The sequence below is a fragment of the Elaeis guineensis genome, chromosome 1, assembly GCF_000442705.2.
Source record: "Elaeis guineensis isolate ETL-2024a chromosome 1, EG11, whole genome shotgun sequence".
Lineage (NCBI taxonomy): Eukaryota > Viridiplantae > Streptophyta > Magnoliopsida > Arecales > Arecaceae > Elaeis > Elaeis guineensis.
This window is the reverse complement of record NC_025993.2, coordinates 105,867,935-105,888,919: the sequence shown is the minus strand read 5'-3', so window position 1 is coordinate 105,888,919 and position 20,985 is coordinate 105,867,935. Positions and strand designations below refer to the sequence as shown.

Sequence of the window (20,985 nt, the reverse complement as noted above, 5' to 3'; positions counted from 1 at the left end):
CCGAACAAGCTCTCTATGACGTCGGCCTAAGTTCGGTTCTCCGCTTAGGTACAGTTCGGTCTGTTGGTCGTCTTTTGACTTTTTCATCCATCTTTGGACTTATGCTAATCTTTCGTTGAAATTGCAGGCATGCCATCGAGAGTAAGACTAACAGATGCCGACATTCGGCAACACGTGGCGAGGAAGAGACCGGCGTCCGGGACCGGACCTTCGCGGCTGCCCAAGAGGCCCCAAACATCATCTTCGATTGCCGTTGCGATAGCGGCTGCATAGCCTGACACCGAACGAGCGTCGGGCTTTGAATTAGTCATCGCCTTATCGGCGCCGGCGGTGCCACCCGAGGCGCCATCCGAGAAAGGGGCGACGGAGGGGGCAGTCGAAGGAGTATCGGTGGCCCTGCCTGTGGAAGAGGTTCGGATCGAAGCACGTGAGCCCGAACGACCTGCGGTGGCTCCCATCGCGCCCTCGGGAGGAACTCAGTCGAGTTCAAGCTTTTCATCCTTCTTCGATCTCCAGGCCTGGACGACTGATCGGGGGAAGGCTCCAATGGTGCCGGCAGACGACACAAGGTCAGCGGACCGCGTTGCGTCGTCCGACGTTCAGGTTTTCGAGGGATCGTCAGCCCTGGCCAACCATAATTTGGCCAGGAGGTTGTGTCAGGCAACCATTCTTCCGGCTGATCGGGAGCTCTTGAAGAGTCAGCCGATGACCGAGATGCTCTCTTCCTTTTATCCAACCATGATCGGGGTGAGTTCTTCTTTTTCTTTCCTCTCCATTATTATTTTCATCATTTTATTCTTCTGATGACCGGCCTTCTACTTGCAGTTGATCTACAACATGTCCGAGTTGGAGATCGGGTACCGAAGGTTCGGCGACATCCAGGCGGCCTAGAAGGATAGGGCAAAAATCGTCGAAGCAGAGAAGGCGATGCTGGTGGAACAGCTGAAGCTGTCGGTCGACCGCGAGGCCAGGCTCGAGGAGGAGATTTTTCGACTCACCGACGGTCTGGCTGCCTCGAAGGTCGAACTTCAGTCGGCCCGCGAGCAGGTCAAGCGCAAGACCCGTTCCACTCATCGGCTGCGGCGTGAGCGGGACGGTTGCATTAGTGAGCTCGAGGCCGAGTGCGAACAACTTTGGGTTAGCCTGAAAAATCTAGCTAAGGTCGAGGAGAACCTGTCCTCCGCCCAAGCCGACGTCGACATAGCGATAGCGGAGGTGGAGTCGGCTAAAGAGGCGCTAAGTCGGGCGGTGGAGGACTTCCGCGGTTCAGACGAGTATCGGGAGGAGCTTCTCGAGAGTGGCTTCGCCTCCTATCGAGTGGGGTACGAGGACGCTCGGGATGCAATTCAGAGGCTGCACCCAAAACTTGACCTGAGCAGGGTCGTCCCTCCGGGGTCGAAGGACCAAGCCGCAGAGGAGGAGGCCGACCCAATACCGGAGGATCAGATGGCTGTGGAGGAGGCCGTCCCTGGGCTGGTGGAATGAGCTACCAAAGGTGAGGCGGCTCCAACCTCCGATCCCACTCCGACCTGAGCGGGTACACCAGTCGCTCCTGAATCCTTTTCGGTGCAGGAAGTCGATTCCGACGAGTAGTCGGAGTGTCTGCTCCGTTGTTTTTATTTTATTTTTGTTTCGTCTTTGATACTTGTAATCGAACTTCGGCTCAATTTTGTAAGTCTAACTTCAACTAAATAAAATCAAAGACTTTTCAAATTTTCCCCTGCATGCGGTTCAAAGTGTATGTCTCATCGAGACATCCCCGAGAGTATAGGTCGTAGCTCCGACATACCTTGTTAGGACGTTCAGTAGGATCCAGCGTAGTTGATCAAGGTAGTCAGTAGCATACGCTATGCTAAGGGTAGAGCAAGCCCCGATTGCAGGCCAGCGTCCTGACTATCATACAGGTTGCGTAGGATCCGATGGTCGAGAGTCGTTCGACGTAGTTAGCTCAGGTGTCGACTGCAGGTCGAGCGTCCGTCGCCCAGACCTTGGTCGGACATGCACGTTGAGCCAAGTGTCGACTAATCTCCGAACGTAGCTCGTTGACACGATCATTCCATAGAATCTGATAGTCGAGGAGTGTCCGACGTATTCGGTTAGGATAACGATGATAAATCGAATATCTGTTGCCCGATCCTTGGTCGGGTGTATACATCAGGATGTATGATAAACAGTGGCAAGCCGAATATCCTTCGATCGATCGTGACCAAGTCGGTATGTCGCAAGTGCGACCGCGGTCATCTTGGCATTTTGTCCTTCTTAGCCGAAGCTAAGTCGGCAAGTTAGCCAACCGCGTTGATTGAGAGTCGACTGTGGAAGGAGCGCGGCTTCAATTTAGAGAGGTTTCATCACCAGCGCTGGCCTTCCGTTAGTATAGACAGAATGATTCTCGTAAGAGTTCGATGTGTCGTCGGCGATTGGGCCGTAGGTTCCCAACGAAACGTTGGGTCCAAGTCAGGGCGTCGGGGCTCGTACTTCTGGCGAGGGCTGACCCACGATGGAGAGCCAAACTTTGTAGACTCTGGGGTTTTGAAATTGAGTTGTATTCCGAACCAGGGCATACAGAATTCACTGATGGTACAATTTCAAATTGTCGGCATTCCAAGTCCGGGGAATGGCTGTCCCTTTCAGGGTCTCAAGTCGGTAGGCGTCCGGCCTGCAGGTGTCCACTATCTTGTAGGGTCATTCCCAGTTCGGGGATAGTTTTCCTTGATCCTGAGGCTTCGAAACTTTCACCTTTCTCAAAACCAGATCTCTAGGTCTGAAAAATTTTGGCTTAACTTTAGCATTATAGTATCAGGCCACTTTTTGTCGGTAGGAAGCCATGCGGAGTTGAGCCCCACGTCGGAGCTCGGATAGGAGGTCCAAGTCAATTCTCCGACACTCAGAGTTGCCTGGTTCATAGTATTGCTCAACTCTAGTCGATGGCAGCCCGATCTCGAGTGGGATCATTGCCTCCGTCCCATAGGCCAAATTGAAAGGAGATTCTCCGATCGGGATATGGGGTGTCGTTCGGTACGCCCACAGGATCGAGTGCAATTCCTTGACCCATAGGCCTTTGGCTTCGTTCAGTCGAGTCTTCAATCCATGCAGAATGGTCCGATTGATTACTTCAACTTTCCCGTTGGACTGTGGATGCCCGACCGAGGTCAGCTTGTGCGTGATATGAAATCTTGCACAGAACTCTCTGAAGCTTTGGTTGTCGAACTGTCGTCTATTGTCGGTGATGATAGTGTGTGGCAATCCGAATCTGGAGATGATGGACTTCTGGATAAAATCTTCCATCTTATGCTCGGTGATTTACGCCAGGGGTTCGACCTCCACCCACTTGGTGAAGTAGTCGATTGCGACGACTATGAACTTTCTTTGGCCACATGCTGGGGAGAAAAGGCTGAGTATGTCGATTCCCCATTGGACGAAGGGCCATGGGGCGACAATGGAAGTCAGCTGGTTGGTGGGCCGGCGTTGTATGTTGGCATACTTTTGACATGGCTCACACCTCCGAATCAAATCAGCAGCATCTTTCTTCATGGTGGGCCAGTAGTAACCTTGCCGTAGGACTTTGTAGGTCAGAGATTTGCCCCCCAGGTGACTTCCGCAGATCCCTTCATGCACCTCTCTGAGTGCGTAGTCCGCGTTCGTTGATCCCAGGCACTTTAGCAAGGGAAGGGAGAATGACCTTTTGTAGAGTCGCCCGTCCATCATTACATATTGGGAGGCCATCCACCGGAGTCGCTTGGCTTCTGTGGGGTCTTCGGGGCTAGTTCCGTCGGTCAGATACTGAATGATCGGATCCATCTAGCTTGGCTCGATCGTCAGTTGTAGTACCTCCTCAGCCTTGTTGACGTTCGATTGCTCAAGACTCTCTACGAGTGTCCGGCCCAAAGCACCGTAGGCGAATGTCGCAAGCCTGGAGAATGCATCGGCTCGAGCATTCTCCATCCTGGAAATGTGGGAGATATTGAAATACTTGAGGTGCGCCACGAGATTTCTCACTTTCTGAAAATATTTTGCCATGGTCGGATCCCGCGCTTCGAATTCACCTCTGACTTGCCCTACAATCAGCTGGGAGTCGGAGAAGACTCTGAGGCTGTCGATCCCGAGCTCCTTCACCACTCTCAAGCCAACGAGAAGTGCTTCATACTCGTTTTGATTATTAGAGGCTTTGAAGTTGAATCGGAGGGCATAGTCGGTAACTACTCCCTCCGAGTTGGTAAGCAGGAACCCAGTCCCGCTCCCTTGAGCATTGGAAGCTCCATCTATGTGTAATACCCAGGTTGACCCGGGGTTATATTCAGAGATCGCAGCTTCTTTGGAGCTCCCGTCTTCTGACATTTGGTTGGTTGTCGGGCATTCCGCAATGAAGTCGGCTAGGACTTGAGCTTTCAAAGCAGGTCGCGATCGGTACTGGATGTCGAACTCGCTCAGCATCACCGCCCATTTTGCCAGTCGTCCTGATGTGTCGGGGTAATGCAGGATCACCCTCAGGGGTTGGTCGGTGAGGACCACGATGGCGTGTGCTTGAAAATACGAACGAAATCGTTGCGCTGATATGACCAAGGCAAATATCATCTTCTCTGTTCTTGAGTATCGAGTTTTGACTTCGTGGAGTACCTTGCTGGTATAATATATGGGTTGGTGAGTTCGGCTCTCGTTCTCTCAGACGAGTACCTAACTAACCGCCTCTAGGGCGGTAGCCAAGTAAAGGTACAATATTTCTCCGATCTCGGGCTTTACAAGCAGGGGTGGAGAAGTCAGATATTTTTTCAAATCTTCGAAGGCCTGCCGACACTCACTCGACCAAGAGAAGTCTTTTGTCTGCCTCAGGGTTTTGAAGAATGGGAGGCATCTCTCAGCTGACCGAGAAATGAATTGGCTGAGTGCGATGATCCTTCTATTGAGTTGCTGTATTTTTTTTTTGGTTTTCGGATGTCGCATATCGATAATCGCCTTTATCTTCTCAGGGTTGGCCTCAATTCTGCGTTGAAAAATGAGGAATCCGAGGAACTTCTCCGAAGTTACCCCGAAGGCGCACTTGGTCGGATTTAGCTTCATCCGATGAAGCCGAAGCATGCGAAAAATTTCTTCCAAGTCCTGGACGTGATCTGAGGCCTGCACGCTCTTCACTAGCATGTCGTCCACGTACACCTCCATGTTGCGCCCGATTTGAGCTTTGAAGACCTTGTTGACGAGTCGCTGGTAGGTGGCTCCGATATTCTTTAGACCGAAGGACATCACTCTGTAACAGTAAAGGCCCTTGGCGGTCACGAAGATCGTATGTTCTTCATCCTCGGACGCCATCTGGATCTGGTTATATCCGACAAAGACATCCATGAAGCTGAGCAATCGATGACCGGATGTCGCATCCACCAGTTGGTCGATCTTCGACAGTGGGAAGCTGTCCTTCGGGCAGGCTCGATTTAGGTCGGTGTAGTCGATACAGATCCTTCACTTTTCATTGGCTTTCTTCACCATGACGATATTGACGAGCCAGTCAGGATATGTAGTTTCTCTGATGAAGCTCGCCTCGAGTAGTTTTTCTACTTCTTTGTCGATGGCCTTCTGTCTTTCGGGGGTGAAAGATCGTTTCTTCTGTCTCACCGGCCTCATACCAGGGGTGATGTTGAGTCGGTGAGTCATTATTTTCGGAGGAATGCCGGACATATCCGCTACCGACCAAGCGAATATGTCGGCGTTGGCTTTCAATAGCTCTGTCGGCTGCTGTCGCTCTGGGTCGGACAACTGCGACCCGATCCAGATCATCTGTTCAGGATTCTTTGCCATCGGGATGGAAATCAGTTGTTCAGCCGATTCACCCCGTTCCTCCTCTTCCCGTTGATCCAACTTGTCGACCGATAGGAAATCCTTAGTTTTATTATTTTGAGTTGAGATTTGGAAGCATCGCCGAGCGAACTATTGATCCCCACGTATTTTTCCAGCTCCATTTTTAGTCGGAAACTGGACCAACAAGTGATATGTCGAGACTATCGCTCTGAGAGCGTTTAGTCCGGATCTTTCAAGTATGGCGTTGTAGGCTGAAGATACTTGAACGATCGTGAAGGTCATGTAGACGGTGCTTTATCGTGGTTCGGCCCCAGCTGTCACGGAAAGAGCAATTTCTCCTTCCACTGCGATGGCCTCCCCGGCGAAACCTACTAGGGGCATAGAGACTCTCCTGAGTCGGTCGATCGACAATCGCATTCGGAAGAAGGTCGAGTAAAACAAAATGTTAGTCGAGTTTCCATTATCAACAAAAATCTTTTTTACATCATAATTCGCTATTGTTGCCGAGACAACAACAGCATCATCATGGAGAGTTTGGATTTTCCAAACATCTTCATCTGTAAAGGTGATTACATCATCCTGGCATGGCTTCTTCGTCGACTCCCCTTCAACAGTCGTCCCTCGGTCCAGTCGTTTGAAGATCATGTTGATGACTCCAACAGTAGGCTGATTGTTCGCTGCCTCTTTAGTCGGTTGGGGTCGTCGGTCGGGAAGGGATCGAGTCGGCGGATCCCTTCGATACTTTCCGAGATACCCTCATCGTATAAGGATCTCTATTTCATCCTTGAGTTGGATGTATTGCTCGGTGTTGTGACCGTGGCCTCGATGGAATCGACAGTATTTTTTTCGATCGCGGCCCTTTGCCTTCAGAGGTGGAGGCCGTCGTAGATATTCCGCTCCTTCGATCTCTATCAGGATCTGTGCATAAGGAGCAGAGAGAGGGGTGTAGGAGTCATACCTGCGATGCGTCGGTCTCGGACTCCACCATCAGGGCGATCTCGGGCTCCGTCGTCGGGGCGAGACCCATTTATCGATCGGAGGCCTGCTGGGTTCAGCAGGAGCCCGATTTTTTTTTCGCTTCTCCTTCTGGCCCGTGCTCTCGGTCAGGCACCGATCAGAAACTCCTTCATCCACACGCATGTATTTGTACGCGTGCTCCAGCAATTTGGCATATGTCCGGGAGAGGATCTTGTCCAAGGAATATGTGAATCGGGATCCCTTTAGCCCCCTCTTCATGGCCGAGATAGCCATGTCTTCATTGAGGTCCCGAATCTCAAGTGTGGCCGTGTTGAATCGGGTCACAAAGTATCGGAGTGTCTCATTTTCTCCCTGCTTGAGAGAGAAAAGACTATCTGAGGTTCGTGGTGATTTTCGACTGGTGCTGAAATGGGCCACGAAAGAATGCTTGAGCTACCCGAAGGAGTGGATACCCCCTGAGCGAAGGTCGGAGTACCAGGCCCTGACAATTTTACGAAGTGTGGCGGGGAAGCCGATGCAGAGGAGGGCATCGGTTGTCCTTTGAATTGTCATGAGAGCCTTGTAGCTCTCCAGATGGTCAACTGGATCGGTGGAGCCGTCGTAAGGCTCCACATGAGGCATCTTGAACCGATTAGGGATCGATTCATCGAGGATAAATCAGGAGAGAGGTTGGGTGGTCCGAAAGTCGACGTCGTTTGAAGACTTCTGACCATCCGTCTGGAGCTGAACAAGCCAACGGTCGATTTCTTCGAACTTACGTTCGTAGTCATCCAACCGTCGGTGTTAAGAAACCCTAGGGGTCGAACCTCCCGATGAATTTGAAAGTGAGATGGACGGTGTCCGCGGCCACTTCTTCTTCCTCGCTCGCTCCAGCTGGGAAGGTAAGGGACACCGAGACCGGTGGGTGTTGCGCCGTGGTCGCCTCCCTCCTTCTCAGTAGAAGTGCTGAGATGGCTGCTCTTGAGGAGGAGACGAAAGTTGACGCGGGCATCGGCGGCTGCTTCTGGACAGCATCGGGTGCGCCTCAGTTGTTCCACCGGCGGTTGCGGCAACTGGATCGGTTGTCGTTGGAGATTTTTGACCGCGTCCGTCAGAACAGTCATTTGCCGCACGATCGTCGCAATCTGTGCCTCCGTGGTCACCACCGGATGCGGAGAGCTGGGTTCCGTCATGGAGGGTAAAGGAGGGGCCTCTTTCCGACGAAAAGAGTACCTCATCGATCCGGTAGCTCTCGATCGTTGAGCCCTGATTTTTATCATCTCGAGAGGTTTTTCAAGCTTTATGGAGCTCGCTGTCTTACCACCGCCGCGGCCGCAGCACCCCCTTCCTGGCGTGCCAAATCTGTTGCGGCCAATCCCCTCGTCGCCTGATCGCCCGGGATGCGCACATGCAAGAAAAGTCTTCATTGACCGGAGATGCCTCCGACGGGGACCCTCCGATGCTTAAGTCAGAGAGGAGACTAGGCAACAGTGAAAAAATCAGAGGCTCCGTCAGAGAGAGAGCTTACCAAAACTATTGCCTTACCCCATTTTATAGTAGAATGCGGTATGGTCTTGCCATTAATGGTGTAGACAACTGGAGAGTTGTCAAATCGTCGGGGGCTATCAAATCGTCGGGGGTTGTCAAGTCATTGAAATTAATCCATGTCCTTAGCAGGACAATGTCCCATGACAGTCGTACAGCATGTCCTTGGTAGAACAACAGCCCATAGCGGTTGTATGGCGTTTGGACGGACTGACCGACTGTATGTCGGTATTTGGTTGACGGGACGTTGGGTGGTGATTCGAAAATATCGTCGGCTGATCTGGTGCCTTGTGGAAATCGGATGTCGGCTGCCACCTCCGACAGTGAGTTGATAATATGGGTTCGGCCGCTCGATCGGTTGGAAACAGTATTGATCTGTTTGACCGACATATTTTTGATCAGATATTATCGGCAGTCATTGTCAGAATCGTATATTCGTTCGATGGGTAGAATCGGATATCGATCGGACCGTTCTGAAGATAAATCGGCATATAGGAGTCAATCAGTATATCCCAACATCCGTGATCCCAAACACGCTCAGAATCACTTCTGGATCAGTTATCTATCCTTCCATTTGGACCCCAAGTGGTGCCTTTGGGTTTAAAAGCTTGCAAGATTCTTCGTCCTTTTTTATTGCAAAAATCAAAGAAATATGTGCATAAAAAGGAAGAAAAAAGAAAACAAGATTCTTCGTCGTTGGTGTTGGTGGGAGTCTCCTTCTTAGACACCTCACCCACTATTCTTGACAGCAATTCGTCCTTTGGGTTCTCACCTTTTTGACCTCATTGTCCACTGTAAAGCATGCCAGCTACCACCTATCATAGGTATGCCCGAAACCCCATCTACCAGTCAACGTCTACTCCTCCGTATACAGACGACAAAATGGGTGCTTCACTGCCTAGAGAGGCAATACCGTGATTGGTTCTCAATTGTTACTCTCCCAAACAAAATGGGTCTACGTAGATTCTATCAAATTTGAGCATGACGAGTGTGGAGCACATAATCAATCAAGAGATCAAGAGAAACGAATGTTTGGTTGGTAACTTTGAGCGCATCAAATTAATGGTTAGTGAAGATTATTCATCGAATGATGTTACATGGTACTTGGGATGGCCGAAAGGCATTTGATTGAAGCCAGAGAAAAACACGCAATGTGTTCCGCTTTGTGTGAGCTCATTAGTGCAAAAAAAAAAACAAAACAAAACAAAACTCAGTTTCTTTACAGCTTTTGTTTGAAAGAAAGCAATAATACGGATACTCCAGAATTTTTTTTTTTTTGATAAATTGATATAGGTTATTTCATTCTAACAATGCAGGACTTATAGGCAATTCCAAATTTATTGAGCTGGATATAAAGATAATCCATCACATGTACCTTCTTTTGGTTTTCAAGATTGAGTAGTTGGTGTCTTTAATTCAACTAGAGTGATACCCCAAAATTAATTTATCAGGCATACATAATTAAATTATTGAAATCAAATCCAATTATATAGCCGCTGGCGGATTTATATTCAATGACTACCTTACAAATTTGACATCTCATGTACACGTTCCGGACCTTCAACCATAAGTTCATTTCACCAAGCATTGGGTGCACATTCTTTATTGGTAAAGCTATATCATTTCGTTTCTCATATATGCCTAGGAAAGGTGTATTGGATATTTTCCCTCTTTCCGGTTCCTCCAGGGACGGCGTCCTCAATCCAACAATAGAGATGGATACAAAAGTTGTTTTATATACAACATCCTCGCATCATGACGCATGGAGCCAACCAAAGCAAATAACATTTATATCAGCCAACATATTTCCAAATAAAACCTCCCATGGTCCAAATCAGCGGCCCTATCCGGCTCCACACGCTCTAAAACAGCGACCAAACAAGCCGCTCCTCCGCCACACCTTAATTTCCCGGGTCCCAAAAACTCACCCACCAAAAACGTTCCCTATTCCAATCGTCAATCCCACCCTTAATTTCAAACCGCACCACAGATAATACTTCTCATTAGCCCCAAACTCCATCAGAAGTTGCACCACCAAATCATTAATCCCCTTAATTCCTACTTCCTTAATTAACTAAATCAACTTTTTAATACAACGACGCAACTCCAATAATTGCAGATGAGAGGATGAGAAGTGGTATAGTTTAAACACCAGATCATCGGACGGTCTTGATTGGCCCCGACATTTAAGTTGCCAGATTTCCCAAATCTTGATCCAAAGATTTGCCTAATCTAGTTTAAAATTCTGCCGTTTCCAAAACTGTCTCTAATCTCTTTCCTTGGTAGATTTCCCCGTACCCTTAAATACTATTAATACTTCGTTCTTAAGCTCCCTCCATCTTCTCCTCTCTTCCCCTCTCCAAATTTCTGTCTCCTTCTACCACGTTTCTCATGCCCCCATCGCCCGCGAGCGGCGACTACGAGCTCCGCCACTGGAGGGTGGTGAAGAAACCCTCCCTCCGGCGGCCGGCGATCACGATGGCGCCGCTCGACCTGAACGGCGGCGGCGACTTCGAGCTACATAACTGGAGCAGGGCGGACACCGGCTACACCAGCCTCCGCGACATCCTCGCCTCCTCTCCCTCCTCCTCCTCCGCCTCCTACGGCCTCCTCTCCCCCACCCACTCCGCCTGCCCCGGCACCCCCGGCGCCGGCGAGATTCAGATCAGGAACCGGCTGGTGAAGCAGGCCGCCTACGCCTACCTCCAGCCCACTCCCTCCTCGTGGGCGTCCGGTACCCCTCGCCGCCGCCACGGCCCCCTCCGGCGGCTTCTCTCCGTCCTCTCCTGCGGCGTCGCCAGCTCCTGCTTGCACTTCGTCGGCCGATTCCTCCAGTCCATCCGGCGATCTCGTCGTTGACGTTGACGCTGACGGCGACAGTAACGGCAGGAGTTACACATTTCTTTCTCTTTTCCTTTCTTTTCTTTTTTTCTTTTTATGCTTTTTATTAACTTTTTGTACATTGGAAGGATAGAGACAAAGAAAGAATGCTAACTGATTGGGATTTTTGAATTTTTTTATAGAATAAAAAAATTTCCAAAAAAAAAAAAGACAAACGGAGCGCTAATCCCACCTACCACTATTCTATTTCCACCTCAATATATATATATATATTTTTTGTGTAAATTTTATTGGCGGTGTCGCGGTCGGCGAAGTTGGACACGTGCGGCGCGGAGGGACTCGGCGACGGCGGCGTCTTCTTCCAATTCCTCGGCGGTGAGCCCCATGGCGTTGGGATGGCCGCGGACGCCTACTTCCGGTGCCGGAGCCTCCCGGGCCGACCGTAAGATTGCACTGGGGTTCGGAGGGCCGGACGATCCTGACCGTCTGTTGCTCTGCACGTTCGAAGCCACGGTATTAAACTATTTGAGGGACGTTTCAAATTGTAGACTTAGTAGAAGACTAGTTGTATATATATATTGTGCGGATGGTTGGTTGTGTTTAACTGACCTGGCAGCGTCAAGTGTTGGACGTTTCCAATTTTTTTTTATCAAAAGTGGTGGTCCAGAAAAAAAAAAATGGTGCCTAATTTTGGCTTACAACCAGCTCAACTGTATATCAAGTCAGTATCCAGATAGTTTTCAGTGGAATAAAAATCCATACTGTAGAGGAGTTGGCGCAGCCTCACATCCATTGGAAAAGAACATCCAGCTAAGGGATGGCCATGTGCATGAACCATGGAGAAATTATTGCTGACAGTACCATATGCACCAGCATGCGCCGCCATACTACCAATCACAACCACCGATTTTTATACTGATGCACAGAGATACATGCTTGATGAATAAGATTTATAAAAATCAGCGGTCATTATTGATTGTATAGTCATACAGGACATGCGCTGTAAACAATAACTTTTCGAAACTATGTGACAAAAAAATTAAAAAAAAAAAGATCAAGTAAATTATCGTATGCCTTGGTTGTTTTTAGTTTTAATCTGCAATATAATAAGGGATAATTACTTAATTCTATAAATTTTGAAATTCAATAAGTTCAAAGAGATGGGTTTTGTTTTTTAGATGAAATGGAAGGTTGCCCACCGAAAGGGGTCTTTTTTTTTTTTTTTTTTGGTTAGAGGAGACCAAGTCTTCATCCATAGGATTCCTAAAGTCAAGTTTAATTTCAATAAAAATATTTCCTTTTCATACGATATCAGCTTTTTTTTTGGGTAGAAATATGATATCAACTTTTAATGGATATAGTTGAGAACATGCGCTGATTACTCGATGGGTCCATGGAGAAATGCCATCATCCACTGGATCCCAGGTGTAAAGATCAGAACTAGAGTATCGAGTCCATCCAAACTGCATATTTTTAAAACAAAGTAACGATAGGGGTGGGCACGTCAATCATTCTCATGTGGCGCAAGTGGATTGGTGTGGTCCATCATCTTGTCCTTCAAATCTTATAATATCCATTATATTTAGAAATGTTCTTACATACCTATTAAGATTTTTCTTTTTTTAAAAAAAAAATTAAAAAAAGATGAAACTCTTGAAGTTGGTCAGCCAATAGTGGCCAAATAGTCAGTTTCAGTCAGAAGAAATCAGTCACTAAAATCAAATACAACATATTTTAACCATCAGGATTAATTAGTATGTCATCATATTTTCTTTCAAATTTTATGATATCCATTAGATTTAGAAGCATTCTTATAGACCTACTAAGTTTTTTAAGACGAGACTTCTGAAATCGGTCAGCCAATAAAGTGGCCAAATGGTCAGTTTCAATCATATTTCTCCGGTCAATCATTTACAGCTTGTTTAGATCGTTTCTTCCAACTTCAAAAGAAATCAGTCACCAGGATTAATTTAGTACAATATCATATTTTCTTTCAAATTTTATAATATCCATTACATTCAGGAGCTTTTAAGTTTTTTAAAATGAAGCATCTGAAGTTGGTCAGCTAATAGAGTGGCCAAATGGTCAGTTTCAGCCACTCTGAATCATTTACAGCTTACTTAGTTGTCTTTTTCCAAATTCAGAAGAAATCAGTCACTAATATGAAATACAGTATCCTTTAACCACCAAGATTAATTAAGTATGATATATGATTAGAACCATTGCTTACCTTGGGTGTATCTTCCGAAAAACAAAATATGAATTTATATTGTAACTTTAAAATTAGCAATTACCTGTGTTCTAGATGGCCCCGAGACCACATAGTTGAGAACTTCTAGAAATAAAGTAGTCCCTTTATCTGTGAAGTTCTTCATGTAGAATGCAAGCAATTCTCCAGATTTAGCCCTCAAATTCCTTAATCTCTGTTCAATATCAGGTTCATATTGCATGACGAGCGGCCGCAGGAAGGTCTCATACATAAGATCAGATCCCTGAATACGGTTGAAATTTATGATATGAACATCACAAAAATGTCACATAATCAAATCTGATAAATTAATGTAATTCCTTTGATTACCTTTGTTTTTGGATACCATAAATAGACGAAGAAGGCTAGCTTAGCTTCTCCATACATAGGCAACCTTCATGAATTAGTAACAAGTAATTAGTAATATGAGAATAACTTAAATGAGAAAATAAACCCTTTAACCAATTTAATTGTCATTACCATGAAACGAGAGGTTCGCCAAATCTCTCAATGATTGTCACAATTGCAACTATGACCCTGCAATTTCATGTTGTTGGTAAGCATGATTCATCTTATCCAGATGTTTTGATAAACCACTACAATCAATCAGAAGTTGAGACAATTATGGCAGCATGACTGTTTCAATTAGAAGGAAAATAGTGATGATTTGAGGAAATCATGGATTGACAAACCATACTTATTGAATGTGAGAAAGTTACAATCAAGTGGGAAAAGACAAAGTCAGTACTTGCTCAAGAAATAATGGGATAAAAGGGAAACATTGAGTTCCAAAAGCATAAATGATTTATAGGCAAAGTTTGTCATGATTTCCGGTCCTCCGCCAAGGAATATTTGATCTATAAGTACCTCAATTCCCCTTGCAGCTTGGGTTGGGCCTAACCGAAAGCTACCTGCCTAACCCAATTATTGGTTATGGCTGGGTTGAGACTTCATAGATTTCAAAAATCTCAACCTAACATCAAGTGAGATTAGGATAGGGTTAGCTTTTAAGAGCAATTCTTTGTGCACCGCACCACGCGCGGTGATTGGATTGCATGCAGGGGGTGGTGGGGCTTCGTGCGTGCCAATCACCACACGCGGTGCAGCTCGTTCTGCACCGTGCATGGTGCAATAAGAATTTCGCTAGCTTTTAATCCAATCCAAACCTGGCCCTAACCTAAGTTGGACCCAACATGAAAATTTGAATGATTGAGGCCTCGATTCGACAAGTATTGATCTAATAAAAATGTCCCAAACCTTTTTTGTACCTTAAATATCCTATTTAATCTGATTTAATCTAGCTAATATGGCACAACCTGACTCAGCCATCTAATCCAACACAAATTAAGATCAAGACAAGATTAGATGGGGCTAGCTTAGAAAAATCCCGAGTCAAGACCAGGTTATATTGGATTACAGTCGAAGAATTTAAAAGTTGTGTTCGGTTGGAATTTGCCATCAACCCGACCCAATCTGCCTAAGCTGCACCTCTAAACAGTATTGATACCTTATGCACAAAGAATATGAAGCAGAAGCATGGTCAAAATTTCTAGAAAGCCAGCTTTTAAATATGCTCTGGCAATACTTGGTGTTGCCTAACTGACCTAATTCATTATAGCAAAACTGCAGTGCTTCTTTGGTTTTGCATATATTGGATGCCTGAGTACCAAATGAGTACATTAGCAGCTGCATAATGAATCCAATCAAAGGTACAGAATTGAATCAATGATCAAATATCCAACATATATGTCATCACTAACTCGTGAGATCACTGTATATCTCTTGCATCATTCGTGAGTTACATAAATGAGAATAAATTTTCAGCCCAAATTAATCTATAAAGTATACGAAAGCCTAATTATAATGCAAGCCACCTATGGCATATTTCAGGGTGAATATTTGAATATGTGGTTTGGGATCCACTGTGGGGTATATGCCAAGTTCCTGAACATTGACCTAACTTAGAATTCCAATTTCTTGGTCAACAATAGCATTCTAAGAACAATCTATTTGAGCAAGTGGAGTTCTGCTGGTAAGGTATATCACAGCGAAACAACTAGATACAACTCAAGCAAGGGGATTCATTGTCACCCACCAACTTTTGTGGTAAACTACACAACCTCAGGGCATTTTCCAAAAGGAAAACATCCATCCATGTATGTAAAGTTGGTATTAGAAGCTTAAAAAAACCTTGTCTTGAGAATAATTTTAGCAATTACTCCTCAGGACCGTAGACTTGGTCAATCATCCAAAATGTTCCAAAATCATCTATTTTTTGTTTTGATTGAATTGGTCTTTCGAGTGATGGAAACAGGCTTAACTTTTGCTTTGGTAAACAATTGTTAGCCCGTTTGGTTAGCACCTCTGTCTGAAGAGCTTGTCGGATTCGAACCTTGACTTGAAGACAAGTTTAACATTATTGCACTGCATTATAGACTTGGTCAATCACTCAGGATCTTCCAAAAATCCTCTGATGTTTACTTGAATTGGTCTTATGCGTGATGGAAACATGCCTAAATTTTAATAGCATGCCAACCATAGAACGAATTAAGTAATCCTCTGAAAATTTTTTTAAAAAAATTCTGGAGTTCCCACTTTATGCCATGTAACAAGTTTTAGAGCATTGACACCGGCAATTCCTCCTGTGTTAGTGCACATGGAAGTTGATTCCAAATCCAATTCCTAGAGGACATTGGGGTACGAAACTCAAATTTTCTTCTTAATTTTGATATCATTAGCTGTGTTATCAAAAAAAAGAAAAGAAAAGAAAAAGAAGAAAATTTGATTGCCTTGTTTTGGACTTAAGCTTCCACATCAATCAGCCAAATAAAATTATTAGAAATAACTAAATTCAAATAACTGAAATTCCCAACGAGAATACATCATCTACAAACAAAGTAATGACCAAAACTCAAACTTCTGTAATCCTTCTTCTTGTTATTCCTTTCGAACTCAAGGATTCTAATAGCCTAATTTTGAATTCCATTCAGTCAAGCAAAATCATTGCAGACAGCTTACTTCAATTAATCACAATTTGAGACAAGAATCCATTGCATACAGCTAGAAACAGAGATAAAGATTTGAGCTTTTCCCTATCAAGAAAGAACTCACCAGTATTGGCACCAGAACCGGAGCTGCTCGACCTCACCGGGCCACCGCCTCTGCTCCAACGTCTTGAAGCATTCAAATGCTGGATAGGCGTATCCAAACAACATCCTGCCGATATATTGGAAGCAACATATAAACCAATCAGATCAAAGAATCTACAATTAAATGACCCAAGAACAAGTTCTTATTGAAAAAGAAAAATCAAAAAAGAAGATGACTTACACAAGAACTTTGGTGGCGAGATCTCCCAACATGTTTCCAATTCCCACAAAGCCCTACAATTCCAAAACAAGATGAAAAAAATTAAGAAACCCAAACAAGAAATAAAGAAAAAGCAACCCCAAGAAACACCCCCCCACCTTTTTTTTTTTTAATGATGAAATGTGGAGGAAGTGAGGAACTTTCCCCATGACTTATTAAGAGAAAAGAAGATTGCATTGCAAGTTACATGGATAGGAAAGAAACCTGGAAACGAAAGGCAAGAACTTAAACCTTGGATTAAACTCCAATGGTTTTATCGCACTTCCCGGCTTGGAATCCGAAGTGTATCTTTCTTGTTCTGCGTCCAAGAAAACGAGAAAGAAGAGAATTGTCTCCAAAACTTGGTGCCCAAGGAGATGATCCTATTTGAAACCACTTCTCTATCTATTCTTCCTCTAATGATCTATAAATCCTCTTATATCGGGTCCTGGGAATCGCGTCACGAGAGGGAGAAGGGGCGGTTGCTTCCGAGCTACGACTTCCCGCGGAATTTATTACACGCCTCGCTGAGCAACCAAAAGAAGGAAGGGTTTCTCCGGGAGTCGACCGTTAGTACGAATTTACCATCTTGCCCGTAATCTTTAATTAATTTACTAAAATTCGACCGATAATCATAGCAAGACATCGAGGGTATTTCGTCATTTCGTCATGTTACCGTTAGAAACTGGATATCTCTATTCCGGTGGGGATAACAGAGCCCATAATCTCGGTCTAAAGTAGTCGGTATAGAACAACGACCCGGCTTTGCCTGGGCCTGGGAAAGGTGGGGAGGCGAAGGAGGGTAGTTAATTGGGACAAGTTAGTTAAACGTCTTCCAACATACACGCGAATAAAAAAAGCACAAGATGTTCTCTTCACGCATTGGTTGAACTCAGGGATGTGGACTTTACTGGTTCATGACGACTTGAGTCTTGGTGGTCTTGGCCATGGATTTGATTCCTGGTGCACTGCTGGGGATTCTCTACTGTTAAAGAGTTGGTGTTTGAAGTTGTTTGGTTAGGTTGTCATCTGACTAACGATTTTTATAATGATGAGATTTATCAAAATCTATGAATTTTCTTTGCGTGTGATCAATCGAGTCACCATCCAATCAGATGCACTCGTTTACAATCATTGATGACCCCTGCTAATATTAAAATCAAGGCAATCAGCTTGGCCTATCTGCGTGATGTGCACTAGGATCACATATATTACTCATCAAACTTCAGCAAGTTATTTTTTATAACAAACAACAAAGCTAGCAAAATGCTCGGTTTTCCTTTGCCTCTCTCCTCAGGGCAGATCAACCCTTGGACTAGTAGTAGGCTAGCAGCAGTGGTACCTCTCCTCTTATAACTAAGGACTGCAAGGATTATTCATATTAGAAAATGCCATGCATCCTTTGCTACTACAGCGACTCAAGCATGCTTATGAAACAACTGCATCTCATCCATATTTTGCACATTTTGCACACTGTTTGATTTGATCCAACTCATTTAGTGCTTGCTCATCTAACACGACAATGGAAGGAAGATATGAAAGCTTAGCCTTCTTTTTCAGGTCTTTTGTCGACATTAAATATTCTGTGCTCAAAGAATTTTCTGATCCACAGTTGTTTGATTCATTTGTTGTGGCTTTTCTCCACCAAGGTGAAGTTAAAAGCAACTTGCCTTTGACTTGTTCATGATATCAAGCAGGCCATGTTCTTAAGAAATGGTCAAGATGCATGGAAGCTTCCTCTAAAACCGAGTTGAAGCTCTGAACCTATCAGACCATTGACTGTTGAATGGCAATTTTATTTAGCAAGAAATAAAGCAGAGAGAGTAAAAGGAAGGAAGGTGCTTCCAGCCTATCAACAACCAGTCAAACTAAAATAAACAAAAACACAGCCAGCTGACGTTGAGGGTGGCAAGACGATCACGGTTAACCAAGGATATGAGGTTAGAGCACATGTCATGCATGCATATTGCATCTTGAGTTTGTAGAAACTACAAAAGAAATGAAGACAATTTATGTTCTTGATCAACCATCTTGGGAGATCAAGGAAAATAATAGATTCAATTACTAGGAAAAAGCCAGTTTATATGTTCTAGTTCATGATGCACAAGTCTTGACATGGTCTGTAGAAGTTGTGTCCTTGTCTGCACCTCTGGCCTTTGTTTTGGAAGTTTCCCTGTGGCTACAAGCCTCACGTCCATAAAAAATATGCTCCTTTTTTCTCTTGGTTCTCTCTCATAATTAAATTTTAATGCAAGAAACATATACTAAATACATTACCACAAGTACATGTTATCAAATTTGCATATATCAAATAATCTAATAACATAATGTCAACCTCCTGATAATTTACCATACAATGTGGATCATGAATAAATTACTTCTTAATTTCCCTCATTCCATGATATTTGGTTACATATCCATGATCCACTTTTTTTCACTAATTGAGTGCATTTCGCATGGCAGGTAACAATTTATCCATTTTTGTGTTTCAAGGTGTCAATCAAAAACTTTGTCCTCTTGAATTAGCCTTGTACACTTATATCTCATCAGGTGCATTTCACTTGTCAAGTACCATGCTTGATTAGTGGAAGTCTTGGCATGAATGGCAAACATCAAGTTTGGATAGTCACATGGTACCTTTCTCCTTACCGGGGAGGGCATAGGTCAAATTCTATTGACATCCTTCCAGATATTCTTGTTATTGTGAACCTTGTCTAACTAGAGCTGATCATGATGTGATGCACATAATTAGCTTGGTGGCTCATGAAAAAAATCACTTACCTTCTGCACAATGGACTAGCTTTGTAGGCTCATGCACCAAGGTAGGCAATCAAATTCTATTGAGATGCTTCAAGATCTTCTTATTATTGTGAACATCTAACCAAGAGAGGATCATGATATGATGCACATAACTAATTTAGATGCTCTTGAAAATAATTCACCTTCTGCATATAGCATGGTTTTATAGGGTCATGCATCTAGGCAAGCAAGTGAAGCCTCATGCCTATGTTACCTGCAGTACTCAAATCTTGAATTAAATCAATTTTACCAAACAAAAAAAAAAAAAATCAATCATAACATTTGCCTATCTTCAAGATGTTGTTTAATTGGTCAACTTGCAGATGCCCAATTCCATTTACGTGACCAGGAAGTTATAGTCCATGGGCTAGTGATGGGCATGGCCTTAAAACAGCCTCAGAGGACATTTGGTATTGGATGATCCACCCAAGATCAAGAGTGATGTGGGTGGAGGTGATGAGATCTCCATATTTGGTTGCATCATGGTGATCCTACATGGCTAAAGATGGCAATAGATAGGATTTGGGTCGAGTATTGTACTATCCATCCCCAAATCCAAACTTAATACCCTATATCCAAACCCTACCAGATATCTGATCGGATAAAAGAAAAGAGATATCCATCCCCATATTCAATGGATTCGGAGATACCTACGGATAACCCATTTTCCCATATCCAACCCATACTCGCCCCATGCCTATCCCATACCTAAAAAAAATAAACAATCAAAATAATTATATATATATTATCAATCAAAACAAAATTATCAATTCAACATAGAACATAATTTATAAATGCAGATTTATAGAAATCAAATATAGAAATAGAATTACAATTCAACACAGAACATATAAATAACCAAAATAATTTTATACATATTATCAACCAAAACAGAATTACCAAAACAGAAATATAAACATATATATTCGGATATAGATTCGGATATTATCCATACCCGTAGGTTCAGATCGGATTCGGATTCGAATTTGGGTAGAAAATAATACTACCCATACCTGTGCTACAGTTTTCGGGTTTTATCCAAATCCGAACCCAAATCCGGTCAAATCCTATTTTTCGGATTTGATCGGATTTGGGCAGGATGCATATCCATCGGGTCGGATCGATTTTGCCATCTCTATACATGGCAGTGATTTCAAATCATCCACACTCTTCAAATTACCATTCAATTCGGTGATAGAAAATCTGCTTTTGAGGACGGATATTCAACATCACTCCATGTTAACCAAAATATCTTTATAATCAAAAGACTCTCTGTCAAATAAAATATATTTTTTTTTACCGTAATATTTTTTCATCGGGTACGTAATATTCTTTATGTGGGTCAGATGGGTAGTTGGGGCATTGAGAAGGAAATACTTTCTTCTTCCATTATTTTTCTAAAATTTTTTCTGCCCAATCCTAAATCTCAATTATTCAATTCTTTGACTCGATGATTTTTTTTT

General features: G+C 44.2%; 2 protein-coding genes across 3 annotated transcripts; one reads left to right on the top strand and one right to left on the bottom strand.

Annotated features, from left to right (window-relative positions):
- The first annotated feature begins 10,539 nt into the window (after positions 1-10,539).
- LOC105038299 (uncharacterized) lies at positions 10,540-11,298 on the top strand. Its single transcript, XM_010914063.4, has one exon. The coding sequence runs from the start codon at positions 10,678-10,680 to the stop codon at positions 11,143-11,145; it is 468 nt and encodes a 155-aa protein (XP_010912365.1). The 5' UTR covers positions 10,540-10,677; the 3' UTR covers positions 11,146-11,298.
- On the bottom strand, positions 11,272-17,215 carry LOC105038298 (putative HVA22-like protein g). Of its 2 annotated transcripts, none has more exons than XM_019848081.3 (7): positions 16,949-17,215; positions 16,706-16,758; positions 16,487-16,591; positions 13,856-13,912; positions 13,706-13,769; positions 13,422-13,619; positions 11,272-11,621 (listed from the first exon to the last, which is right to left on the bottom strand). In XM_019848081.3, exons 2-7 carry the CDS (start codon positions 16,735-16,737, stop codon positions 11,415-11,417), a joined length of 663 nt encoding a protein of 220 aa, XP_019703640.1. In that variant the 5' UTR covers positions 16,738-16,758; positions 16,949-17,215; the 3' UTR covers positions 11,272-11,414. The 2 variants fall into 2 exon arrangements, with proteins under 2 accessions (XP_019703640.1, XP_019703641.1); XM_019848082.3 differs by having other exon boundaries at positions 16,976-17,215.
- Positions 17,216-20,985: the final 3,770 nt, after the last annotated feature.